The 19,705-nt window shown below is 43.4% G+C and overlaps 1 protein-coding gene across 6 annotated transcripts in view; it reads right to left on the bottom strand.

Annotated features, from left to right (window-relative positions):
• The window catches only part of EPN2 (epsin 2), a 43,205-nt gene that overhangs the window by 5,171 nt on the left and 18,329 nt on the right, over positions 1 to 19,705 (bottom strand). For 3 of the 6 annotated variants that reach the window (XM_027656529.1, XM_027656532.1, XM_027656531.1), the window contains exons 2-8: positions 17,332 to 18,105; positions 8,285 to 8,409; positions 6,646 to 6,738; positions 6,215 to 6,371; positions 3,693 to 3,863; positions 2,076 to 2,168; positions 961 to 1,176 (exon numbers count right to left, since the gene is read on the bottom strand). In XM_027656529.1, the coding sequence (XP_027512330.1) occupies positions 961 to 1,176; positions 2,076 to 2,168; positions 3,693 to 3,863; positions 6,215 to 6,371; positions 6,646 to 6,738; positions 8,285 to 8,409; positions 17,332 to 17,926 (1,450 nt within the window). In that variant the 5' untranslated portion in view covers positions 17,927 to 18,105. Of the gene's footprint in view, positions 1 to 960; positions 1,177 to 2,075; positions 2,169 to 3,692; positions 3,864 to 6,214; positions 6,372 to 6,645; positions 6,739 to 8,284; positions 8,410 to 17,331; positions 18,106 to 19,000; positions 19,111 to 19,705 lie in introns of those variants that run through there. The other 3 variants (XM_027656530.1, XM_027656533.1, XM_027656534.1) reach the window with 3 other exon arrangements.

Here is a 19,705-nt window from a genome sequence, read left to right as displayed (position 1 = left end):
TCACCAGCCAACTCCATTTTCGTGTTTCTGGCACCGAGTTTGGACAAGAATTCACAAAGTAAACAACTTGTTTCCGAATTGCAGCGGTGCTAGAAAAAGCAGAGAGTAACTTTCCCAGCGTTTGAGGTTCCCTGGATTGCTGCCAACCCTGCAAATTCCTTTTACCATCCGTGCACAGCGTTATTTGGATGGCCCAGTGACCCCTCACAAACTTTTTGTAGTAACCGGTAACGGCAGATACACAGATTTCCTCTCAGTGCTCACTGCCAAGGCTGCTCAGAATCACTGCCTTTTTCCTGCTCAAGGAGTTTAATAAACTGACTCTTTTTTTTTTTTTTACCCCCACTGGAAGAGGGAAAAAAATCCATCCTGAAAGAGAATTTCAAGGTGTTTTTCACCATACGAGCAACACGCAGAAATTTCAGCACACGTTTCAGCTTTTAAAAAGTTCGTGTTCCACGTGTTTAGTGTCACCATCTGAGTCTAGTCTAAGTAAGGGCTCACTTCTAACAAGCCCAGCTTACAGGAGAACTGCAACAGCCTGGGGTTTTTTTTCCATATACACTGAGAATGTGTTTTCAGATGAGAACTGGTTTATTGTGCCAGCCTGGAGACAGCCTGACCAGCAACCCACTGAATTTTGCTCTCTGGAACCTCAGGCTGCAGGCAGATAATCCAGAGAGTGCAAGGGCAAAAGGGGAAGGGAAACTGCTGGAACCAAGCTCAGCTGCAGACAAAGAGCAGAAAGTCTGTGCTTTCAGGGACTGTCACTATGCTGGGTGAGTCCAGGATGCCTCTCTGAGACCTTCCTGCTCTCAGCCATGATCTGCTGCCTGAAGCAACCAAGAAAAACAAACCCCAAACTCCTTCCTTTAAATCCACCAGGACTGAGTTATGCACAGTTTTCCTACAGGGAGGGAAAGCTAAAACAGAAACATGGAGGGTTGTGCAGAAACAGACCTGGTGCCAAGAATGGATTCAGTGAAGTAACAGGTTGTGGTGGCTTAGACACCAGAGAATCCAGGTTCACCAGAGCAGCATTGGGGCCCAGAAAGGACTCCGGGGTTTTCCGAGCTGCACTTTGTTTTCCTGATGTCCCACTGGAGTGCTGGGAATCAAAGAGATCAGGACTTGTGGTACCGCTATGCTGAGATGGCAAAGTGGAACCTGATTCAGCTGAAACAACACAAAGAGACAAACAAAACTTCCCATTAATCCACACAGCCAAGCAGAGAAAACCCTGAAGTGTCTGACAGCAGGAATGTTTAGTTCTAACGTTGGGATTAGTCAGGCTGGAGTGTGTCAGGGACACCCTTAGCATGCAAGCAGACAAATGTTCTGTAGGAGAGCATGAAAAAGCTGCAGTCAGAGGTGCAGAGCTCTACTGAAGGCGTTCCCTGCTTTGCCCTGATGAGCATTCCCACAGCTCTGCTGCTCCAGGTGGGACTCAGAGGCTCCAAGGAAAAGATACTCAAAAGCCTTGGCTTCTGCCCTTGCCCTACACCACTGCTGTGCCCTTCCTAGCTGGATTCCACCCAGGTTTGATGTTCAAAAAGCCCAGCTGGGCATTAGTCACTGTTCTTTCAGGCAGAACCATCCTGACAGCACAAGGTATCACAGCCCTGACACTGAGGGTCTGGCAGTTTGGATTTAGTCACTAATGACCAAAGGAAAAATAAATTAGAGCATTCACAGAAGTGTATTTTCTCATCTTCCTGCTAGAATTTACACATGAGAGGAATTCAGTCAGCATGGTTCTGTTTGACTCTCTGAGCACAAGCCCTGCTCCAAACTCGTTGGATACTGGGAATTTAAAATCCAAATAAATTTCTGGGTCAATGCAGCCAAAGGTTACACAGTGCAATTCTATGGATTACAGTGCAAAAGGCCCATTCCCCACAAGTTCATGCACAGGCCAAAACGTGAACAACAAGCTTTTACTGCTGCATTACCACCAGCTTTAATCCTTTCCTTTGTGAAAGCTGATTTTGTTTTCTAATAAAATTTAAGAAGAGAGACATTTGTTGCTGTGACTATCACCCAACCTGTCCACATGCTAAGAACTGGATTCGTACCTGGCTTTTTGGAAGTTCGAAGTGTGTCAAATTCAGAAAAATCATCTTTAACTGTACCATTCAAATTACTGAAGAGGTCAAAAGATGTACTTCCTGTTCAAAACAACAAGACAGCCCTGTCATTAACACATCTTCGGTTGCATCCCACACCTGATCCTCCTGGAAGCAATTCCTAACCCATTTGTGTTACCAGGACTGTTGGGTTCCAGAGCAGCACTTGGAGTGATCCTGGAGTTACCCAGGAGCTGGGAGAAGGATAATGTCAGAAAATTGTCCTTTCTTACAGAATTAAACAACTAATTCAGAGCAGTTTGCTTTTAAATCAGTGTAGGGCACACCTTGAGCATGCTGGGGTTTGGTTGATTGTCTGCATTAGAGAAAGCAGATATTGCTGCAGAAGGAGAAATGGATTTACAGCCTGAACTATCAAGTGTTAATCAGCCCTCAAGTAAAACACATTCTGAACAGAGTTCCAAAGCCAAATTTAGCACTGTTATAGCTTCAGTGATGATTTGACTTGTGCTTCCCAAGTGAAAAGGAGGAGAAATGCAATAGCAAAGGTTGCTGAGATGGCAAAGCCCCGTTAGCTGAAGCACCAGCACTTGCCCAGAGTTCACAACCATTGAAAACATCATCATTTCAAAATTCCACACTCTTACCTCAGAATGGAGGCAGCAAACCCAAACCCAAATGACCAGCAATCACACTCCTGAAAAGCTTTAAAGTTTGTGTGGCATGTTTTTTTAATTAGTTGAAACGTTTTTCTAACTTAGCTTTCACCTTCAACACATTTCAAGCAAATATGAAGGTCCAAAAAGAGCACAAAGACAAAACCCCGAGAAAACAAGTGATGATTGAGTATAAAAACAACACTTAAGAAGAACAAAGTTAAAGACTCATTGTCACAATGATCCAGTTATTGCCCTTTGCCCAGTGGAAAGCTGATTAGACAACTTTTAGCAGTACTCAGATTCCTTTGTTTGTTATGTACTGGGATGAGAGACTGGCAGAAAATGCATTTGGGATGCATTTAGCCACGGTGCTGATATGAAAATAGCAGGTATTAACACTCATCAAGGTTGCATTAGTTACAGAGCAGGAACAGACAGTTACATCAGCACCTTGGTACCCAGGGCTCAGGGATCACTTCACACCCTCAGTCTGAAGGAACAAACCTTCATTTGCACCTCCAGAAGTCTCCTCTGAGCGTGGAGCTGCTCAACCTGTCAATCTACATCTGCAGAGACATCCATCTGCAGAGCTGTTTATCATGATGAAAGCTTAAATTATAGGATCATTCATTGCCAGAAATTAAGTCCTTGTCTAATTAAAGATAAAATCCAAGAGCAGCAGCAGTCCTGAGGGCCCAGCAGGCAGCCACAAACACCAAGAGGAGAATGTAGAAGGGACAGAGCACAAAGCAGCACCACGAATTCAGAGCTCTAAGTCAGAATAATTACATTTGATTTTCTTTTTCCTGCTAGTTATTACAACTCCCTTTTATCTTACAGAGCAGTTCTGCACATTGTTCAGCACTCAGCTGCTTTGAATCACACAATGCAAGAACATCATCGGGGTTTCTCCTCATTACTCAAATAACATGAGACTGTTTCTCACCAGAAGTAGAGAGAGGTTTGTTTGCAGGTGCTGGTCCCCAGGGATCCACAGAAGGTTTTGCTGCAGTAGAAGATGACTGAGCAGGAGCCCAAGGGTCATTTTTGGACAGAGGCTGAGCTGTGGATCCTGCTGGTGCTGCCCAAGGGTCAACAGAAGCAGCTGGTTTGGCACCTGCAAAAAGAGTCAGCGGGAACCCCAGTGAGTCCAGCTTCACTTTGGAAAGCTTTCCTGGGAGATTAACCTCTCTTATGTGCCTTTACTGCCAACTAACACTGAACATAAACAGGTGAAGCAGTTCAGCACCAGGAACACTGATAACACTCTGAGCATCAATGTCACACGCCACAAACAACAAGCACCAGGAAATTCTGTGCAAGGCAGATGAATAAACAAATCCCCCCCTTTCAAACTGAATAAAAATATCTGCAGTTCCAACAAGAAAATAAACAGGCTTTTGTTACAGACATTGCCACCACAACTGACAATACCTGACTAGAGGTGACCTAAATCACAGGGTCTATTTATGAACTCAGGGGAAAGTAAGTTTAGAAAAAGCCCAGAGGTAAAAGGTATGAGATACAAAACACTAACACTTGGAGAAAGACAACAAAGATGCAATGTTTTCCCACTCTTTTGACCATACTGTTATTTTTTAAAAACATAATCAGCTTCCCTGAGCCAGCTGTGCTTTTTTATTTCCGTGTGTAAGCACTCCTGACACAGATCTGAGCTTCCCACTGATATCCCTTATTATTTTCTTTTAACCCAAAGCCTGTATGTTCAGGATTCTCGTTTTTATTGGAAATTTGTGACAACTCTTCATTCCCACAAATTCAATGACCAAACTGCTTCAGGTTGTGCACGAGGGTAAAGGGGAAATTTAAGGCCAAACAAAGGGAGAAGGAAAAGAGAAGGAAACTCCTCTCATCATTTACAATTTCCTGCCAGGTTGTTCTTCTTCCTCCCCAACCTAATTTATTGCTTTTCAGCAAAGCAATTCTGTTCTTGTTTCTATCAATATTTTAAGTTATTAAACCCCAGGAATACTGAGGCAAACCCCACGTTCCTTTTGCAGTGGGCCAGGTGGGTGCTGGAAGGTCATTCTTGCTCGGGCCTGACATCCATCCCCCTCCTGGAGCACCAGGAATGGGAGCCCAGCACTTCCCAGGCACATCCTGTAACCTGTACAGTGATCAACTACCTCCAAACCAGGCAGGACATGCAAACATTTCCTCTTCCCTATGAATCTTCTTGGCAGGAATGGTTTAATTCCTAACTGAGGACTGTGTCACCCAGAGCGGTTCAGGATCAGCCCCACATGTACAACCATTATCTTTAACCACCACGTGGCTTTCAAGTGACAACTCAGAATTATTTTGAGTTTTCCAAACTACATACAGCCCCTCTTGGCATCACAGTATTCTCGTAAACCAATTCAGTGCTGCACACAATGGCACAAATCCCAATTTGCTGGTTTTTGTTTCATCAACAGGCCCACGGTCTCGCTGCAGCTCCGCACCAGGAAATGCCAGAACTCTCCAAGGAAGCCAAACTATTCCCACACCGGTACTTACATTTCCTTTATCTGCCCCCAGCGCTGAGCTACAGCAATGCCTCACCAGAAATGCTCATGACAGCATTTCCCATCAGCTGAAGCTTCCCAAAATGTCTTTTCCTTCATAAAGGGAGTGCAGGAAATGAGAGCGTTTGGGAAGATCCCTTCGCGGAGCTTCCATGAGCTCCACTGGAACACCACAGCACATGCAGGACTTGAGAAATACAGTTTAATGAATGACTCTTTTTCTCAGAAAACTCCTAAATCTTATATCTTCAGGACTATCCTTGGGAGCCAAGAAACCAGCAAGCTGGAATAAGGAGTTGTGCTGTGGTGGAATAAAGTTGGGAGGCACTGACAAAAAAACACTACAGCCAAAACTGATGCAAGGGAAATCCTGTCAGAGGGTGACAGATCAAGCAGAATTGAAGAAAGTCGGATTTTGTTTGTTTTTAACCATGGAAAAATACACTGAATAGCCTTGGGGCCCAAAACTCGGGCTTCTTCTGATTTCCTGTCACCAAAAGAGAAACAGATGACACTTAGAATGATGACCTGCAGCTGGCCCAGCAGCTTTGCAGGTGCCTTAAATGCCACCATGAGGAGGGGAAAAAACCCCAAACAAGGCATTTCATTATTGAGCATCAACATTTTCATCAGGAACCTGATGGTGGTATGTTGAATGCTGATACAAATGACTTTAAAGAAGAGGCTGGAGAACCACCAGCCTGAAGTACAACAGACAGAATGCACACACAAAAACCCAGCTGCTTAAAAAGAGTGGAATTTCCATTTGTTTCTGCTTGGAAACGAGTTGGGGAATGTCAGTTCTAGAGTATGGGAACCAATCAAGATGGACTAATATGTCACTAATAATGTCACAAGCGTGACACCGGAATTTTGAAAAGCTCAACATCAAAAAGCAAAACCCTTTAAATAACATTCCTCCTGGCAGTTTTCTCCTTACCAAATGATTGCCACGGGTCAGAGGCAGGAGCTGCAACTGTGGATCCTCCCCAGGGATCAGTTTGGTTTGCAACAGCGGGAGGTCCCCACGGCTCCGTTTTCGGCGGGGCCGGTGCCGAGGAGGGCAGGGCATCCATCAGGTCCAACAAAGTGGTGTGCTGAGGGCAGGAATAATCTGAGCTTTAATCAAGAGCATTGGCACTCCGAAGTACAAACCCGTGAGAGTGAAGAAGCAATTATTATTTTATTTTTTTTTCCTTTTACACACCTGCATTGACTAGTAGGTTCGAATTTTACCCACACGGAAGAAGCTTTAAGCTACACAACAAAGCAATCCCAAAAGCATAAAAGAGCTCAGTATTAAGCTATTTTGTGTTACTGTGTTTCAGCTTTTGGCAGCATAACCGGGAGTTTCTTAGTCGAAGGCACTACCTCCTTCTTTTTGGGAATTTTAATTGTGTCTCTGCGACTCTCCTCCAGAGCCATCTGTAATCTCAGATCATCTCCGCGTCTGAGGCGCTCCTCCTGCAAAGGAAATCAACACTGGTGATATAGACCATGAGCCTGCACTGGGCTGCTGCTCCCTCCAGGAATCCAACCCCTGGGCAGGACACCTCCAGGGAAGGCCTGGCCAGCCCTCCCTGCCACTGCTGGTGGGATTATTTGCTAGAATTTGGACACAACTGAGAGAGGGAGAGGAATTTTCTTGCGGTTCTTGCCTCGACCAGAGGTCAGGAGCACCCCGACCCCGGAACACCAGCGGTGTCATCACAATCCAGTTTGCTGATTGACATTTACCCTCGTGTTGTTTTATTCCTGATGGGAATATAAATGCCAACATTCTTTCCAAAATTCAGTTTCTAGGCAGAAACACCACAGAACTTCGAGTAAACAGCCCCTTTTGAAATTATCACCATGATTTGGAACCACTGAAGGTTGTAGGGAACTAAACTGTAATTTCCCTGGCTTTTCTCAGCTTCCCTCCACACTGATACAAGTGTTATAAAGAACACCAAGGGAATCAGTCGAGCCAACTCCCTGTAATTTGAAAGTTTAAACATCTGTAAACTCCAATGTTTGTGGTACATTCAAATACTTTAAATGTCTTTGCTTGCATCACATCTTTCAGAAGTTGACTAATCCCCCAGCTGGTATTTTCCTTGTCATTTTTCAAGCTACTTCAACTGATTAGGTTCTGATTTATATTTTCTTTCCTTTTATTGCTCAATAATGATAAAGTTTACTGGGTGATAGTTTTTCTTTCCAAGCACAGAGATACTAATGCTTAACATGCAGCTTAAGCTAAATTGTCACAGGAAGCCTCTAAAATATTACACTCAGCAGGGCTGACTTGAATTTTCACTCATAGCTGAGATTCAACTTTGTTATATATTAACATGCAGCAGACTTTATCCACAATTATTTATCCATCATTTACTCCAAATTCAAAATGAACTTCTTAAGAATTAGCACAGTAACATAACTCAGGTGACAGATTAGGAATCAAGTTACTTTAAACCAAGTTCTTTATATATTCTGGTACTTTGTGTCAGGTCATCCTCTTGTTCCAGACACTCTTACCAAACAACCAGACCATTCAAAATTCCACTGGAATCAGAATTCACTGACATTAGTGAAGGTTTTCAGGACCAGTCACGTTTCCAGCTCTTCCTAACTGAAAACATCTTCAGTAATGTGCTGATTAACATCCTCCCACACAAAAGTCTTCTTGCAAAGTGACTGTCATCTTCCACTAGTCTCAACAGCTCGGAGGCTGAAGTTACTTTAAAAAAAAGAGATTTAAAAAGAAAAAAAACAAAACCAAACAAAAAAACCCACAAAAAATAATAATAATAATAAAAAAAAAAACAAGAGCAACATCTTTCAAAACGGCCTTTCCACCTGGAGTAAAGCCAAGCTGCCACTGAGAAGAAAACAAAAAAACAAACAAACAAACAAACAAAAAACAAAAAAAAAACCAAAAAACCAACAAAAACAAAAACAAAAACACAACAACACAAAAAAAAAGCAAACCAGGATTGCAATCTCAACTATCAAAGGCAAAACCTACACGGGCACCGACCTGCTCCGCCACCTCCCGGCTCATGGCCAGAGCCAGCTGCAGCTGCAGCTCCTCCTCCCCGCTCGTCTGAGGCCGGGCCTGCTCGAGCTCCGAGGAAACTCGAGGGGACGTGGCTGTTGGGAGACAAAACCCACCGCGTTTAGCACATCAAACACATCAAAACGTGTGGCGCGTTGGATTCTTGCTCTGAGCAGATCCTCCCCCCCCCCCCCGCCCCTGTTTTCACACGTTCATATTCCAGGGAGACTGGAGACCTCCCAAAGCTCCCACCAGGGCTGAGGGGAACGACAATTCAACAGTCAGTTGGTTTAAAGGACAAATATTCCTGGAAAACAAAGGCTTTAGTGGGGTTGTAACATCAGCAAGGACCCTCAGTACGTGCTGGACACCCTGAGAACTCTGGGGGTATAGGACACCGACTTAAAAATGCAGAGAATTAATTGTTCAAGAAAACATTTGTTGGTATTTCTCACATCTCCCAATGTCACTAAGGATTTGCTGGGAGTTGGCCAATCTTGGGGTAAAACTGGATACCACCCACTTTTCTGTAAAATAATACAGTCCTAATGGGAAGATAAAGAACTATTCTTAACTGCTGAGCAGGCTCAGGGACAAACAAGCCAGCCTTTCATACCCCAAATTTACACAAATACTGTATCATTCTCTGTTAAGAAAGAGTTTGGTCTATGGGTTGGGGGCGTTGTTTGGTTTTTGGTGTTGGTTGGTCTTTTTTTGGATGAAGATTTCCACTAGCTGAGCTCTAGCTGTGATCTCCCCCACTCCACGAGCAACACTCAAGCTTGACAGCTAAAATATGCAATTTCTCGACATACAAACCATCTTTTCTTGATGTTTTCACGACAGCAACATGCAGAAATTCCCATCCCAATGGGACAACACTGGTAGGTTTAGCACTAGACAGTAACTAAACATTTTTTTGTGGTCACTCTCACAAATAATTCTCTAGCATCAAATCATTCACACAGAAATTTTATCTCAGTTTGGCAAGGAAGCTTGTATTTAATGGCTGGAATGATAATTAGGTTTGGCAAAATATACATTGACATTTAATAGAGAGGAATCATGTTTTTAAACTAGCATGGCAAGGTCTAAGAAATCGAGTTTCTTCTTAGCAGGCCAGCTGGGCATGTTTCAGATTGCCAAACTATGTTTAAAAAGCACTTTTTCATCACTACTTTAATCCTCCAAACACTTCCCAGTCTTGTCTCTCCAAAATGACATTTCAAAACAAGAAGTGCAACTTCCTCTGTCCTCCAACAGGCCTCAAGGCAGGTGACTCTCCCTAAAAAAGGAATGACCTTTCCATCCCACCTCACTATGTTCCTAAAGGGACACATTAATTTATCCCCCAGAACGATCCCTCCACGTTGTGCTGATCCTGAGGCTCTCAAGCCAACCAGACAAGCTCCTTACTGCAACAGAGATGTTACTCATCCCTCAATTCCATTACTTTTTCAAATGAAATAACTAAATTTAGCCTGTTTGCTCCAACAGTCACAGCCAGGCTCTCTGACATATTATATGGACTATTAAAAACAAAATAACTAAAGCATGTGATAATTCCCAGCCAACAGAGGTTGAACATGAGCACTAGTTCTGGTCACTCAAACCCAAGATGGGTGATTTCAAAACCAGAATGGAGGTGGAAACACTTCCCCTCAGAGCATGGAGAATGTTTTATGTGTTTATCTTTGCAAAAAGAAGATTGAGCAGTTTATGGTTGTTAAACATATCAGGCTTGCAAACACCACAGAGTGAGAAAAGCTATTTAAGGGGCAAGAACTAATGGTACAAATTGACCATGAATAGATTTAAGAGACAAGTAGAGAGGAGCAGTTTTCCAGCAGGGAATAGAGAAGGAAGGAGTTGTAAATAGTTTAAAAACAGAGCTGGGACAAATGGGACACCAACAGAGTCACCTGAGAGCAGATGGACCTGGACCACGAGCAGGGAGGCACCTCCTGGTCCTCCAGTTTTTCAACTGCAATCATGGGGGGAAATGGGATTTCCTGCACTTCCTGCAAATCAGCTTTTCCATCCCTGTTCATGTTACTACATTCCATAACAGCTCAGAAGCCGACGGTACAACGGCTTTAAAATGTCGTGGAATGGGTTCATCCCGTTGATTTTCCTGCCATTTCCACGGGAAGGACCTTGCTGAACACACTCACCAGTCGCAGCTTGGAGCAGCTCACGGCCCTTCTGCCCGGAAAAGCTGCAAGGAGCAGGAATTGCATCCCACTGGCCCTCCCCTGGGGGGTCCTCACCTCCCAGCCATGCACAGGAAGGGTTGGATTGCTTTGGCAGGGAGCTCCATGAGCTCACAGCTCCCAGCAGAGCCCAACATCAGCAGCTCCAGGAGCTGAACGTGGATAACACGGCGTCTCACGGATATAAATTATTTCTCTTCACTTTTAGGCTTTTCCAGCAATTCATTCTACTTGGTTTCATTAACTCTAAAAGGCACTTCCAAAAAAAAAAAAAAAAAGGAAAAATGCTCATTTGAAATTCTTCCTTGGGCCTCATTTGACAAAAAAACCCAAACTATAGGAATGTTGCTATTTTACATTTAAACCTCTGCAGTGTTATAAAACCACCTACATTAAAGAGCTGCCAGCAAATTGTTTGAGAAAGGATTAAGGAAAATTCAAAACACTGTTCCTGGGAGTAACCTGACATGCTTTATGCAGCAACTTCACTCCTATATGGGCCTCATCCTGCATTAAGGTTTGAATTCCCAGGATCCAGCAGAAAGGTTATTGCCTTAGTAACAGGATCGCTGCCACACAAAGCATCCCTTATCCCCCAGCACATGACAGTTAACTCAGATGTTTATGTAAGATGGGACTCAATAGATCAATTCTGACCTGCTAAGCCCTGCTTTGTTGGGAATTTGGAGATCCCAGTCCCTCCAGGCTGCCCAGAAGCAAACTGGTGGGAATCTGCTCCCACAGGGAGCGACGCCACCGGGCTGGGCTGCTCGGCAAGGGAATCATCTCCAACCTCAGGGAATCACTAAAGCAGGATTCTGCTCCACCACCTGTCCCCAGGTCAGGCTCTGACATCTTTCAGACACATCTATTGATAATTTCCCATATTTTGGCAATATCAAAAGCCCTCTGCAGATGTCAATGGATCTGGCTGAGCTAAAGTGAATACACAGGACAGGGAAAGCAGAGTCTCTGCCTGCATTAGTGACAAAAATCACTCCCAGCCCACCAGTCAGACTGTGCATTTCCATTCAGAAGGTTGTGCCTGGGTTTTGGGGTTGATTTTGTTATTCCTGGGGTTTTTCTTTTTCTGATTTGCAGGTGGAATTCTGAAGAACAAACTCCACTTCTCAGTCACATCTGTTCGGAAAGAAAAGCTGCCTCCTCCCTCACTCAGTGCACCCACAAATGTAGACAAACCAAGGCTGACTTGAAAAATTAGATTAATATCAAGGTAAGAACTCAGAAACCGACAGAAATTGCCTTGGGAACCAAGCAGAGATCCCATTTGTTAGTCTTCCAGTGAAAGACCACTCAAATAAAAGATGGGATACGTTCAAAAAGCCAATCTAGGCTCTCAAATGATGGGAAGGCATGTGCAAACTGCTCAATCTAGGAGGAGTTGTGTAATCCACCTTTCCACTGGGAATTAAAGAATCTTTCAGACACAAGAGGAGAGTTAATAACACCTCTGAACGTGACAAGGTGGAGCTGCTCAACCTTCCTGCAGGATTTAACTGTGCTGAGCACACAGAGCACTTCTGAAATTCATTTAACCCTGAACAAATCCTTGAGGTTTGTTTTGGTTTTAGGAGCATTTTCCTCCCAGGTAATCCCTACATCCAGCTCAACAGACAGAGCTGGATAATTTAGTGCCACTACAGAAGCCTGGATACACCAATGGCACTTCCCACCTTCACCAGAAAAAGAAATGTATGATGAGAGAATTTAATCAAGTTGTCAAGTGACGTCTGGCAGGAGTCTGCCACATTCCTTCAACACCTCAAACTATGGGAATTATCCGAACTGTTCATCCAGATTCGTTGCTGGATGATAAGTCATGTATTCCCTGACTAAGATGGAAGGGCAGAGATGTGTTCCAGCCTGCAAATTGTTAAAAACCTGTAAATTATTAAATAAATAAATAAATAAACCCCCAACTTTAAAAACAGGAGCATTCTGAAATCTGAATGGCACAGGTTGCCCAGAGAAGCTGTGGTTGCCCCATGCCTGGAAGTGTCCAAGGCCAGGTTGGATTAACCTGGGATAGTGGAAGGTGCCCTTCCCATGGCAGAGGGTTGGAACTGGATGGGCTTTAAGGTCCTTTCCCCAAATCATTCTGGGATTCTATGAATTTCCTATCATGTCAAATCCCAAACAGAAATTCCTCTGATTTACTTTCTACTCCAAGTAAAAGTGGAGAGAAAGTTGAAATAGATGAGAGAACACAAACTTGCTGAGGCTTCACAAAACTGCTTTTAAATAATGAGTCAACTTAATATCAATAATCACTGGAAATACTAAAAACTCATTAATTCACCTGAAGAAAATTGCTCCCAGAATCTTTACAGGAAAGGTTAACAGAGTTGGCATTTCCCAAGATCCATAAAAGCCCTTTTCAGCCCATCTTTCACCCATCTTTTCTCAAACAGGCTGTTGGCACAATGAATGTGAGCTGAGCTTAGCTGAGCCGAGCTTAGCTGAGCTGAGCCCACCTCGGGGCAGTGCTGCTCTGAAAGCAGGTCACACATTTGTGTCGATGAAATCAGGGCATTAAACCCACCCCAGCCTGGCTCTGCCTCCCAAACCCACAGGAGCACACGGACAAAGGGAAGGGACAACCCAAAATATCACAGGGACATCCTGGCTTGGATCTCTGAATAAGCATGGCCTCAGTAAACTTGGGTTTAAAACATGACCAGCACTTCCCAGGCTTGAAACATCACCCCAGTTCAGGCTTAAGAGGTCTATATTAAGAACATCCTACTTTTCCCTGTGCAGCCATAAATCCAGAATCCTATTTAAGTGGTCACTGGCAGCTGTAGATGAAACAAGGCCAGGAGCAGGAGGTTGAAGTTTTCAAAACCGGGTGACTGATGTATAAAAGCATAAAGACAATTTTTTTAGACACAAAACCACGTTATGAGCGAAGAAATTCTCCTCCAAAAGATTTGGGATATCCACCTTATGTTCCTTCCTCTCCCCAGTAGGTTTGGGTTCAGCACCACACAAGAATATTCCTCCACAGTGAAATAAAACCTGACATCAGATTTCCTGCAACTCCAGAGAATTTACACGTTTTCCAAAATAATAAAGAACTATTATGCATTTTGTCATGGAATATTTAATAGCTCCTAATCTGAACATTAATTGCCAACTGGAAGATAAAACCAATTGTTCCCAGTATGTCAGAAATTGTTGACAAGATGGAGGTTTGGAGGAGATTTAATTTCTGTTTTTTTGCTTTAGTATCTCTCTTGGCTTCCACTTCCAGGTTATGAGACTAAATAGCAAAAATATACTAACACTTTCACATTCACACCCCATAATGTACTCCCTGGAATTACCCAAGCACTGAGATCTTCAGGGCCAACCAAGTCATTAAGGCAAAGCTTTGGGGGAAAGGATCTTATTAAAAACTCTCACATTTCCCCACTTCACTTTGCACAGTTTCTAAAGGACTGTTAAGAGATGAGATGAAAATATCCACAAGGAAATGGGGAGAAATGTCCTTATTTGCCAAGTCTTGCCTGCAGCAGTGAGGGATAATTGTTCAACAGTCAAGAGATCCTTTTCCACCTTGAACTCTCCCACACTGCACAGGCTGGAAGTAATGCTTTTATTTTTTCATAAAGGAGAAATTTGGGACACGATGACCAGCAAGTCTTTAAGAAAACCCTTTCTGGCTCAACATCAAGTACAAAACCCAACTGTTGGATCCAAACCCACAGGTGTTAGGAGGGTGGGAAGGGCAGGAGTGTGAGCACTGCAGTGTTCAGTCTGTGCAGTGCAGCTCATTCAACATTCTGAGCAAACTGAACCAAAAAGGGGCCACTGCCTTATCCAGTATTGCACTTTTAGGAAGTGACAGAAAGGGAAGAGATCCCTCAGGCACAATCCAGCACAGTATCCACTTCAAGTTATTGTTCCCCCTATGATCTGTCCTGGAGGAACTACCCAGCTCTTTCAGTCAGCTCAGGCTTCATTTCTTCTGCAAGAAAGTATCAAAAATGAGATTTTATAGCCCAACATCATCTCTTCAAGCCAGGGGAATGCATTCCCAAAATCTGCAATCCCCACTGAAGAGGAACAAAAGTAAAATGTGCTGATGCCAAAACCACTGAGAGACGAAATATTTCATTTAGTGATGTTGGCAAAAAGGCTGTTAACTCTCCCAAACTTCACTGATATTTGACTGTTAAGAAGACATGTGATATATTCAGCAAAGAGGAGGGGTGTACATTTTTAAGAGGCAAACCTCATGCTACAGATTGCAAATCTAAATGTCTCTGATCTCCTCTTCAAAGGCTCAGAGGAATGAAAGAGAATTCTGCCAGAATATACAGTGCAGCAACCACATCTTCGAGCTGCTACAAGGAGAATATTTCCCAGGAGCCAAGCATAACTTAATTCCTTTCACATATTTCACTGAATCCATCTTTTCAGAACAAAAGGAGGTTACCATTTAAAAAAATAAAACAGGATGCATACAATCTCTTCCACTTTAAATAATGAAAAGCATCTTTTCCATCACGTTTAGAAGGCACAGGAATGACCCTACATTTATGTAACAGATTAAATGTCTGGATTTTAATGAAACTCCTTCCTCGTTTCCTGGGATAAAGCTGTTTTTTTTCCAATATCAGATTTTCTAAAATCTAAAGATTTTCCAATATCAGGAGTATTTAAGCCCAGCTGTTCTGAAAGGTGCTGGCTTGCTTTGCTATGCTCAATTAAACCTGACAAAAACACATTAAAACTTCAACATATAAAAACCAACAGTATTTGGGCTGATCCACTGTGAGAAGTCCAGGAGAGGCCACAACCCAGGAAGAAAAAAAAAAAAAAAAAGCCTGAGATTTCTAAAGCTTCTTAGGTCTGTGCTCAGGGGGGGAGGAGGAGGAAGAAAAGCTTAAGAAATCATTACCTCAAAAGCAATCCTGCCACGGGAGACACACAGAGGGGAATGGGAGCATCCACTAAATCCACATTTGGACTGAAAGAACAGCCAAACTTGCTGCTTCTCCCAAGGAACAATCCAGGAACACACCCTGCATTGCTCAACCCTGCTGGGAGGAATAGTTTGGAGCCTCTGGTGGCGTTTAACGTGCCAAACAATAGTTCCAGGCACTAATTAGAGGCAGGAGCTGGTGAAACAATAACCCTGTGGAACCCAAGGTGTGCTCAGCAGAACTCAGTCGCTATTATTTAGTCCATCGGCCCAAGTTAAAAACAGTATTTCAAGATATATCCTAAATTAAGAATTTTTGCTGTAGTCACCAGTGATCTACAGACTTCAAAAGAAAAAAAAAATGTTACTGTTGTGGTAACAATATATATATGATGTGCTTTAAAAAGTCACACTGGAACAATGCTCTAGTGTGGTTATTATAAAAAAACCTATGTACATACAGAAAATATGAACAGGCAGAAATATGATTATTACACAAAAACTAAGAGGTTTCTTATCCAGCTCCTAATTAAAAGATTAAAAAAATCTCATACCTGAAAACCTTCATGCACATTATTTGCAAAATACTTCTTGTTGGAAATAATTTTTCCTGCTCATCTCCATAGCTTTAAATGGACAGATTTAGTTTGATTTTCCTGCCACCTCCCCCTGCCTTCCCCAGGAAGTGTTTGCACACTCACATATTTATGATTTGAGCAGCACTTTGGGACCCAGGACATGACAAACTTCAGATTCCTAGAACTGGTGCTCAGTGGATTCTCCACCCTGGCTGGGTTACAGCCCTCCACACACCCTAAACATTCATTTAAAGACAAGATTTTCCTTCAGAATTAGACCACAACCACTGACATTCCAGCCAAAGCAGCTTTCATCAGATCATTACTTACATTAAGGAGGATTTAGTGCCAAATCAGGCCTCTTCCTGACATGACAGGGAGTTCCCCCCAAGCAGTGGCAGAAAGAATTTGTTCTTCCCACATCATTGTATTAATTTTTTAAGAATGAAATATAGTATTTAGCAGAGATACTTACACACCAAAGACAGAGAGTATAAATATTTAAATACAGACAAATTCAAAGCATTACTACTCCAAGAACTGCTGAGTAAGCAATAAAGGAAATTAAACAGCAGCACTCTTGCCAAAGTACAATAGCAGCAGCATAAAGTAGCAAAATGATCCAGGAAATATTCTGTATTTCTAATTTTTTCTTGAATTCAAGGCCAGGTTGGACGGGGCTTGGAGCAACCGGGGCTGGTGGGAGGTGTCCCTGCCCATGGCAGGGGGTGGAATGAGATGAGCTTTAAGGTCCTTCCACCCCAAATCATTCTGTGATTCCATGAATTACACTTAACAAAAAGAACGAATTTCCCAGGAAAAAAAACAGGAAAAATCCATTCCCAATCTCCCCAGCACATCAAACACTGGAGCACGTTCCCAAAAGCAGCCTGACAATGCTACCCTTGGGAACTGCCAGGGAACAACTGCTTTTGAAATGGAGTCAATACACACATCCCCTCCAAACCAAACATTTAACCAGGCAGGGGAGGAGACAGTAATGCCAGGGAGCAGATCCACAAAGGCAGCACAACCAGAACCACAGAACAGCCTGAGCTGGAAGGGACCCACAGGGATCACTGAGTCCAACTCAAGTGAATCCCATAAAAGGGACTGAGCCCAAAGTGGAACATCAACTTTGGTGTTATTGGCACCATGTTCCAACCAACTGAGCAACCTCAGGTTCCCCCTCACCTCCAACAGCAAATCTGGATGCAAAATATCTCTCAAAAGAAAAGGAAGAGGAACTTTTCCTGTGTGTCTGCCTGTACTTACAGCCATGGTAAGAGGCCGGGGATCCTCCAGACTTTCCATACTCCTGCTCTGAGTAGCTGGTGGACAGGTTGGGCTGACTGGAGCCTCGGCCAAAGGTGATCTGGTTGCTGCCCACTCCAGTGGCCACCTGGGCCATGCGTTCTTTGGTCTTCAGGGCCTGGGCCCTCTCCGTCTTGAGCCGCTCGTCGTCCTTCAGGAGCGACACCAGCTGCTTGGACTTCTCCCTCACGTTGATGCCCTGGTCTTTGCCATCCCGATCGATGTACTGGAAATCTTTCAACGTCTGGATGGCAAAAATATTCTCCTTACACTGCTGGGCCACCCTCTCGGAGCCGGTTTTGATCAGGTAATCTAAGAGCGTCAGGGCCTTGTACACGTGTCGCCAGTTCTTGCCGTGGTCGTTGAGCCGTTTCCAGATCATGCTCATAATTTCAGAAAAGGCCACGACGTTGTAAGTCAGATCTGCTATTTCAGTCATTAACGAACTGGAAGGACCCCAGGGGTCATTAGAGGTCGCTTCCCGAACTTTTATTTCGGCCTCTGAGTAATTGTTCACAATGTTCTTCATCTGCCGTCTGATAGACGAAGTCGTCATTTTTAGTTCCCTTTTTGCCCGGGCAGGTTGCAGAACACAAACAGAAAAGGGTTAAATTTGCTCCTCTATGAACGTTTCTGAACTGCAAAGGCTCCGTATCAGTGGCTTATTTGTGACACATTCCACTACAACCATTTCCTCTCTTCAAGAGAATGACACGAGAAAATGAAAATCACGACCTGAGTGAGGAAAGAAAACAAAGCACATTAGTGTTCCTGCACAGCCAACAATCTGCATCCACTTGGGACAAATTTCCTAGAGTGAACTGATGAATTTTCTCCCTGAATTTCTGCTCCTTTTGAAAACAACTTGCTCTTCTCATGAGTAACATTAAACATTTAAGATTAAAAACCTGAAGCGCCGAGCTAAACAAAAGTAAGAAGACGACTGTGCTGATGGAGCTGCAGAATTTTAAAATCAAACCAAAGTCCAAGAAATTACAGGTTTAGTTTCCAAAGTAAAAACCCAGAATTTTTAATTACAGTGCTCGCAGAGCTGAGATCAAACCACGTCAGAAATTCCGAGTTTAGCAGCTTCTCTCTGACACTGACAACTGCTCCCATTGCTGTAGGAATCTGAACTGAGGGAACGAGCAAAATTCCTGAAAATTACCCATTTCTGAAACCCCAGGTAAGTTTAAAGCCCACTCAGAGATCCTGAGGCCCAGGGAGGAGACCTGAGCCCCAGAACGACACACTCCAACTCGAGGTGACCTCTGATGACAAGCAGATTAGAAGGGAATTTTTTTTTCCCCAAATGCATTTATTTTGTCCATTTGACAACACTCGTCAGACCCACAGTTTCTGCTCACAGCACAGAAGGATTTTTAATTATTTGAGAATGGAACTGTAAAGCCAAAATGATTGGCAAGAAAACCCAAGGACAAGCTCTGGAGCTGGAAAGCTGTGTCAGTTCTTCAGTTAAGGTCACTGTTTCAAGTAAACAGAGGCCTATTAAGCTTTAGAATAAATTACTTGAGCAAACTGGCAGATTTTGCTGTTCCATTAACACAGAACAGCCCCTGATATTCACCAGTTGCACAACACTGAGCAAGGACTCTGCAACCAAACTCACAGGAACAGAGCTGCCCGTTCCAGATGTCCTCTAATGTTTCTCCAAACACTCCAAAAAACCAACCCCATCCCTTACAAAGACACTGGAGAGAAGTGAAGCACAGATTTCAAGCCTGGAATTGTTATCATTCCTCAAATGACGACGGTGCCATTTGGAATGTGAGCAGAATTCAGTGTCAACGCAGTTCCAGGAGGATTTATTTTAGCATAAAGACATTTTCCCTTCCTAGAAAACCATTCTGGGCAAGTTCAACCACCACAGAACAACTCCAATGAGTTACTGTATTTTATCTTGTTCCACTAAGGTTAATTTTTGGCAGATTAAAAACTCCTATGACATCATGGGAGATGAACTTTAAATGAGATCAACGCTAAACTTCAGGTAAATGGCATTGCCCTGGTGTTTCCCCCAGTATTTGGAACCAGGGGTAGGAGAGTGTTGGTGTGTTGGCAGATGGTTGGTGGCAACAGGAATAAAAAGGGGCATCTTCTGGGGCATTTAAAGGTTTGTGCACTGTAAACATACATAAACATGCCATTTACAAAGTTAACATTGCCCAAATTATCACCTGCCCCTGTGATGACTCTCTAATGCACCACCTGCAAAAGGCAGGGCAACAGTAAGAAAAAATAAAAAAAATTAATTTTAAAAAGCCCACCACACACATCTTATTGATCCTAAACCACTTCTTCATGTCAATAATGG

The sequence above is a fragment of the Corapipo altera genome, unplaced genomic scaffold, assembly GCF_003945725.1.
Source record: "Corapipo altera isolate COAL_440 unplaced genomic scaffold, ASM394572v1 104, whole genome shotgun sequence".
NCBI classification, from domain to species: Eukaryota; Metazoa; Chordata; class Aves; order Passeriformes; family Pipridae; genus Corapipo; species Corapipo altera.
Note: the sequence above shows the minus strand (reverse complement) of the source record. Positions and strands in the feature narration are given on the sequence as shown.